The 7,576-nt window shown below is 47.7% G+C and overlaps 1 protein-coding gene across 1 annotated transcript; it reads left to right on the plus strand.

Moving 5' to 3' along the window:
• Positions 1 to 2,704: 2,704 nt before the first annotated feature.
• On the plus strand, positions 2,705 to 7,315 carry LOC309403144 (retinol dehydrogenase 14-like). Its single transcript, XM_081997174.1, has 2 exons — positions 2,705 to 3,203; positions 6,549 to 7,315. Exons 1-2 carry the CDS (start codon positions 2,841 to 2,843, stop codon positions 7,164 to 7,166), a joined length of 981 nt encoding a protein of 326 aa, XP_081853300.1. The 5' UTR covers positions 2,705 to 2,840; the 3' UTR covers positions 7,167 to 7,315.
• The last annotated feature ends 261 nt before the right edge of the window (positions 7,316 to 7,576 follow it).

The following is a 7,576-nucleotide window of genomic DNA, read 5'->3' on the forward strand; positions in this document are numbered from 1 at the left end:
CTAAGTTTGGTTACCTCAAACAGGCTACTTCTGAGCTAATATTACTCAGCTGAAGCTGGTCCTAGAACACTTGTTGTGTTCAGCAGGTCTGACTGTCAGCTCACGACTGTGTTTAGACTCTAGAGTAGCTATCAGAGCAGCCATCACCATAATGACCTTTGTAACACTCCCCCAACCCCATCACTTCTGCTTACAACATGCGGGTAGGTTATCAAGATATGCTTGGCCATGTGCTAACATCTCTGCTGTGCTTAAACACACAATCCAACTTGATCCAGAGCCACAGAACCTGCTGAAATACTGAAGAAAGAAATCTGCTCATGAAGGCAGCATGGAGGTATGTCTCAACATGCCGTTCAGACATACTCTCTCGCTCCACTTACGCTAGTAACCTAAGCTTTCCCAGAACATTTCATCAGCACAAAGACCAGTGGCATGGAAATGTCCATGTGCACGCTAACTCTCCAGACCATGATGGCTGCTTTCAAACTGTCTAGTGGGAGCTCACGAGCTGTGGAGGAGCCCTAACCAGCCTCCAGCTTTGGGCCAAAACTCTGCCCCAGTCTGCTGTTGCAGTGTAACAGCAGAGGTGTTGCATTCCTGTGCTGGGAGCCTTCCCTGGCACTGCCGCATCTACTGCTCCAGTGTCTCAAGCTGAAGACCCAAGGCAGACAGTATTGAATGGGAACTACAGGCCATCAGCCTGACCTCTGTACTGGGGAACATTATGGAGCGGTTGGTCTTGAGAGTGCTCACAGGGCATCTGCAGGACAACCAAGGGATCAGGCCCAGCCAGCATGGGTTCATGAAAGGCAGGTCCTGCTTGACCAACCTGATCGCCTTCTATGACCAGGTGACCCGCCTAGTGGATGAGGGAAAGGCTGTGGATGTTGTCTACCTGGACTTTAGTAAAGCCTTTGACAGCGTCTCCCACAGCATTCTCCTGGAGAAACTGGCGGCTCGTGGCTTAGACAGGTGTACTCTGCGCTGGGTGAGGAACTGGCTGGATGGCCGAGCCCAGAGAGTTGTGGTGAATGGCGTTAAATCTGGCTGGCGGCTGGTCACAAGCGGTGTTCCCCAGGGCTCGGTTCTGGGGCCGGTCTTGTTCAATGTCTTTATCGATGATCTGGATGAGGGAATCGAGTGCTCCCTCAGTAAGTTTGCAGACGACACCAAGCTGGGTGGGAGTGTTGATCTGCTGGAGGGTAGGAGGGCTCTGCAGAGGGATCTGGACAGGCTGCATCGATGGGCAGAGGTCAACTGTATGAGGTTTAATAAGGCCAAGTGCCGGGTCCTGCACTTTGGCCACAACAACCCCATGCAACGCTACAGGCTTGGGGAGGAGTGGCTGGAGAGCTGCCCGGCGGAAAGGGACCTGGGGGTGCTGGCTGACAGCCGGATGAACATGAGCCAGCAGTGTGCCCAGGTGGCCTGTATGAGAAATAGTGTGTCCAGCAGGAGTAGGGAAGTGATCATGCCCCTGTACTCGGCACTGGTGAGGCCACACCTTGAATCCTGTGTTCAGTGTTGGTCCCCTCACTACAAGAAGGACACTGAGGTGCTGGAGCATGTCCAGAGAAGGGCAACGAAGCTGGTGAGGGGTCTGGAGCACAAGTCTTATGAGGAGCGGCTGAGGGAACTGGGGTTGTTTAGTCTGGAGAAGAGGAGGCTGAGGGGAGACCTTATCGCAACGAGGGGCGCTGGTCTCTTCTCCCAAGTAACCAGCGATACGATGAGAGGAAATGGCCTCAAGTTGTGCCAGGGGAAGTTTAGATTGGATATTAGGAAAAATTTCTTCACTGAGAGGATGGTCAGGCATTGGAACAGGCTGCCCAGGGAGGTGCTTCATCTCTGAAAGTGTTCAAAAAACGTGTGGATGTGATGCTTCAAGACATGGTTTAGGCAACATGGTGGCGCTGGATTAATGGTTGGACTTGATGATCTTGAAGGTCCTTTCCATCCTAGCGATTCTGTGATTCTGTGATTCTGTGAATGTGGCTTTTGCAGAAGCATTTGATCTGCCATGAGACTCAAAGACTAGTAATAAAATATTATAGGTGCCCTTAATGTCTGTTTTCCCTGCCTTCTATGTGAGATTGATAAATATCAATAAAACATTTTGGTAAAATCTCTACTAGCAAACTAAACACTCTGGGCAATGCTCCTGGGCCCTAGAAATCAACCATCTCTCTGTCATTAAATTGTCAGCATTGTCTTCTAACCATAAAACTGTTAGAAAAGTCCCTGGTTTGGTTTTGGCCCAGGCCAGCTTAGCGCTCTCCCAGACGATACCCATCCACATTTCAGGAGTCAGCACGGGACGAAAACCAAGACCCAGCTTAGACATGTCGGGGTTTAACAGGCTGTTCCGCGCCAGCTCGCTGCCGCGCCAAACTGCAGCCCCAGGTACCTCTGATTTACTAGCGTGGACATGGCTATTAGCGAAACAGCCTTTGGACAGCTGGGGGACATCAGCTGAGGGACATCCTGCTGCTGGGACATCCTGCTGCTCGGACATCCTACCACGGGTTGTTTTTCAGCCAGGGAAGGAAGCAGCAGCCTCGCAGAGGTAACTGACCACCCGCAGATTGCTTTGGGTTGCCCTGGGGAGCGCGCTGGGGCCGGGATGGCGCCCGGGGATGCCCGTGGGTGTTTCAATTACACCACACACTCATTAAGCGACTTCCGGAACGGCCTTCCTCCGCGCGGCGCAGGACTACAATCCCCACAATGCCCAGCGGCGCGCCTGGCCAATCCTAACGCACCGCCAGCGCCAGCCGGCCGGCGGGCGAAGAGGCGGGGGCGGCCACTTCGGGCGGAGCGCCGCTTGGCCCAGCGGGATGGCCGTGGCGGCGACGGCGGCGCTGGCGCTGGGAGGGGGGCTTCTCCTGGCCGCCTGGCGCTGGCTACGGGGCGCGGCCCGGGCCGCGGCCGGGGTCGGGGCCTCCATGCGGGGCAAGACAGTGATCATCACGGGGGCCAACAGCGGGCTGGGCCGGGCGGCGGCGGCCGAGCTGCTGCGGATGCGGGCCCGCGTCATCATGGGCTGCCGCGACCGGGCGCGGGCCGAGCGGGCGGCCCGCGAGATCCGGGCCGAGCTGGGCGAGCGGGCGGAGGCCGAGGGCGGCGGCGAGCTGGTGGTCCGTGAGCTGGACCTGGCCTCGCTCCGCTCCGTCCGCGCCTTCTGCCACCGCGTCCTCCAGGTACGGCCGGGACGGCTGCGGGGCCCGCCGGGGATACCGACAGGTACAAGGCGGTGGTAGCCTGCTGTGGAGGCCCCGGGCTCCCTGTGAGGGGGCTCGGGATGCGTGAGCCGGGTGTTAACCGCGCGGTGCTGGCGGCCTCCGCGGGGCTACGTGTTCGCAGGGCTTGTTCCTCCTGCTGGCAGTCCGGCTCGGGGTACGGCGCGTTGCTGCGGTCACCGTAGGGTTTGGGAGGAGCGTGCAGGTAAATTGGCCGTGAATTCACACCTGAAAGCATAAAGCTCGTACGAGTTTGGGCGATTCTAGTCCAAACTGTTCTAGGCCTTTTCTGTTCTGAGGAGGCAGCACTTGTTTTTGTATGAGAGAAACGATATGTCTTCCTTTCTCTCTTAATTAACTCTACCTTAACCTGCCCTTGTTGCTTTAAACTGGTGTTACAGCACAACTTTGTCTCCAAAGAAATAAAAGCTCACATGGGTGCACTGCTCCCAGCTCCAACCATCCTTCTACCTCCGCCCCGGACTGCCGCCCTGCATTTTGAATCTCTTGGCCAGTGCTAGCGGAGTTTAGTAGATAGGCATTTATATAGTTTCTACAGATTTCCTGAAAATCCGAGTTTAAGAACAGGGCCATCCAGTTGACTGTCCTGACAGAAATGCCACTGGATGGGTTCAGCAGTGTTATTAGATGCCAGAGAGCAGAGGGAGGCACGGTTGGAAGCACTGGGACTCTCATCTCGCCACATCTAGCTACTCAAACCATGGGACGCAAAGTCATGGGAAGCCGGGCTTGATAAGCTCTTGCTGCTCGGAGAACTGCTTGCTAAGTACTTGAAAGATGCTCAGATGCTGTTGTGGGAGAGGAAAAAAATGGAGAGAGACTTTATTGCATTAATATTCAAATAGCTTTTATAACGCTTAAATGCCTGGAAAAAAATCAACTTTCAAGTTCTCTAGTGCAGCACTGTGTAGTTGTGTGCATTCATACAGATGAATCCAGTGGTAAGGTCTAGTCTTGCGTAGATGTTCTGTGAAAGTATACAGATACAAAATTATATGCAGAATAAACACCAGAAAAGAAACATACAGCGTAACTTTTTTTAAATTACATCTTTTGTAGTACAAAATATCCCCAAATGCAAGTTTATTATCCTCTTTATTGGTAAAGCCAGTACAAGTCAATTTAAGTGAGAAATGGGTGGAGAAAAAGAGCGCGTGTGTCTGCAGAGTACTGCTGACACCTGCGTTCTAACTTTCATTTTCAAAATAATTCCAAAAGCAGCTGAATGACAAGGGATGTGAGGCCAAGTAGTACTTTCAAGAGCTGTTCCACCCACATTTGTGTTCACTTCTCCAATCTCTGACTCCTTTTGGAGCTGTTTGTCTGGGGGTTTTTTTGTGGTTTTTGTTCGAGATGAAGACTTAAATGTAGGATGGGGAAACAAGGCAGTCCCACTGCCTAACTCAGTTTGTGGGATTTTTCCTTTCCAGAACTGCAAGTGGTTACATCTTTCACTCTTCAGACTCACTGCAAAAAGTAAAAGACTTAGAGATGTTGGAGGGCTCCATGGAAAAATGGAAGCGAGCTCAGAAGCTACAAGGAGTAGCACTGCCCATCTAAGCAATGTTTTGTGCTCTCAGTTGCATTTGGTCACAGTTGCCTGCTTGGTGCTGATCACTTTACTCTAGATTATTACATGTAGGAGTCTCAAAAAATAGCACAAGTGGAGGTCTTGCTTCTTGGAGTGTAAAGCCTTGCAAAATAAATCCTCCAGTCAGATGCTACAGAAAATTTCTAAAGCAATGTTTTTCTCTAAAGAAGAAGTATCACTTCAGTGAGCAGACCTACAGTCAGTACTTCTTTAGTCCTGTCCTTGTTTAGCGATTGGAACCATTATGTCCCTTTGAGTGAAGAGAAGTGAGTTTGATGCTCTTTGGATCATGCCTCAGGGACCTAATTGTATGAAACACTGAGGAACCTCAAGTCCTGTGGAAATCAGTCTGAGATGGAAGTACTTGGTGTTTTGTGTGATCGAATGCCAGCATTGTTAACTGAATACCAAATGCAGATTTGGGTTTTGCTCTCTTTGTATCTTTGCTGCTAATGGCAGTGAAATAAAAGGCAAATGGTATAAAATTAATTTTGAGGTTCTCTGTTTTTATCATCAGAATGACCCAAAATGATCTTAGCTTGCTTTCTACTCCCTGCATTGGGTTTAAAGAATTAGCAGCAAAGAAAACTCATGCTGTGTTTTCTATAAAGGGAATAGTTTTGCTTCTGATTCATGCAAGCACAAATTTCCTGTGGTACTTTCACAGTCTTGTCAGAGGTGAGTGAAAGCGTTGAATTTTGAGCTTAATCTGTATTTTTGAAAAAGTTACTGTTTTGGGTAAATTGGAGAGCTCTTAATTTTTTAGTGGATGCTGGAGCATAAAGTGCATGATGTATTATAAATATATTTAAATTATCCATACCACTCTCTCTGTTAATTACTTATGCTTCCCGATTCTGTAGAGTTTAACATACCTCCTTGAGTCTTTGTTTTCTACTAGCCTGAACTAGAATACTGATCTGTCAAATATGATGTGCTGAGCGTGTCCAAGCTTCAGTCCCATAGACATATCTTAGTTCACGAGTAGACCTGTTAGACTGAAATTGTTGTATGAAACCTGCTTGGATCGTGAATGTTATTTTCTATGATGAATTCTGCCCCATAGTTCTCACCAAGCAGCACAATGATGTGCGGTGATTTTAAAAGAAGATAGTGTTTAAAATCATGAGAACATTGTTTTGCAAAGTTGTTCATGACATCACCCCAGTGACATGATGGGTATACAATGTAACGGTTTTTCTTCAACCCTGAGGTTAGTTCTTCCAGCTAAGGATTTTCCTTCAGTGTTACCATGTCTTTTGCACAGTAGACCCCTTGCCTATGGCTGAGGTTTGCCATAAATTCATATGTCTTCTTTTGCAGTGCAATAAACAGGTTACTTTTTAGAGGGAAACAAAATGCATCACAAAGGTAAATTACCACTGAATTGCTATAGAAAAAGCTGCTCCTGGAGAAGCAGTTGATCGTGTTCTCTGCCTGCATTAAAAGTAGATACGGACTGTTCTCATGTACCTGCATCCTACTGGGGTCAAGTACTCAGTTTAGCGGTAGTTCAACTTACAGGTTTTTTTTCAGCCGTGCTGTAAGAGAATATCAGGACGTTACAATTCAGAAAGCTAGGAATGAAATTATTTCTTTCTAACAAAGGCCGATGAGAAATATTAAGCATAATAGCATGTTTTGTATGACAATTATAAAACTGAATGATTTTTTTTTTTTTTTCCTATTTAAAGGAAGAGCCAAGGCTGGATGTTCTGATAAATAATGCAGGGATATTCCAGTGTCCGTACATGAAGACAGAGGACGGTTTTGAGATGCAATTTGGTGTAAACCACTTGGGTCACTTCTTGCTCACCAACCTTCTTCTGGGCCTTCTCAAAAATTCTGCTCCGAGCCGGATTGTGGTAGTATCCTCCAAGCTTTACAAATATGGAGAGATCAACTTTGAAGACTTGAACAGTGAAATAAGTTACAATAAAAGCTTTTGTTATAGTCGGAGTAAACTGGCTAACATACTATTTGCAAGGGAGCTAGCCCGTCGATTAGAAGGGACAGGAGTCACTGTCAATTCACTTCATCCTGGGATTGTCAGAACAAATCTAGGCAGATATGTGAATATTCCTTTGCTGGCAAAACCCCTGTTCAACTTGGTGTCATGGGCTTTCTTCAAAACACCTCTGGAAGGAGCCCAGACTTCTATTTATTTGGCCTCTTCTCCTGATGTCGAAGGCGTGTCGGGAAAGTATTTTGGGGACTGCAAAGAGGAGGAACTCCTGCCCAAAGCCATGGATGACTTGGTTGCAAGGAAGTTGTGGGATATCAGTGAAGTGATGGTTGGTTTATTGAAGTAAGTGCCAGGGGGTATCTGCTGAAAGAATGCAGATAACTATGCAATGCTTATTTGCAACAGTGTGATTCTCACTTTAAATGCTGTGGGAATACAAATTACTTTGCTTAGTAAGTATTAAATAGAGGAGTGATTCATGCTAGAACTCTGTTTTGAAATAAAGGACAATCTTTATTTAATAAAGACATTAAAAAAGTCTGAAATAGAGTTTGAGGGTGTGAATAGAATTTCTGGTTAAATCTGCTTGGAAACTCATGTTTTAAAAATTAAAATTGAACAAAACTGTGTTTTGCAATATATATGCATATTTGTCATGTTCCACTACTTGTAGTTGGGCTGGACAATGCAGGGTACTGATGGTGAAACCCTTCTCCTGTAAAAAAAAATTTGAAAATAGATCATAACAATAATAGG

Source organism: Phaethon aethereus (genome assembly GCF_964289735.1).
Source record: "Phaethon aethereus genome assembly, chromosome: 3".
Taxonomy (NCBI): Eukaryota; Metazoa; Chordata; class Aves; order Phaethontiformes; family Phaethontidae; genus Phaethon; species Phaethon aethereus.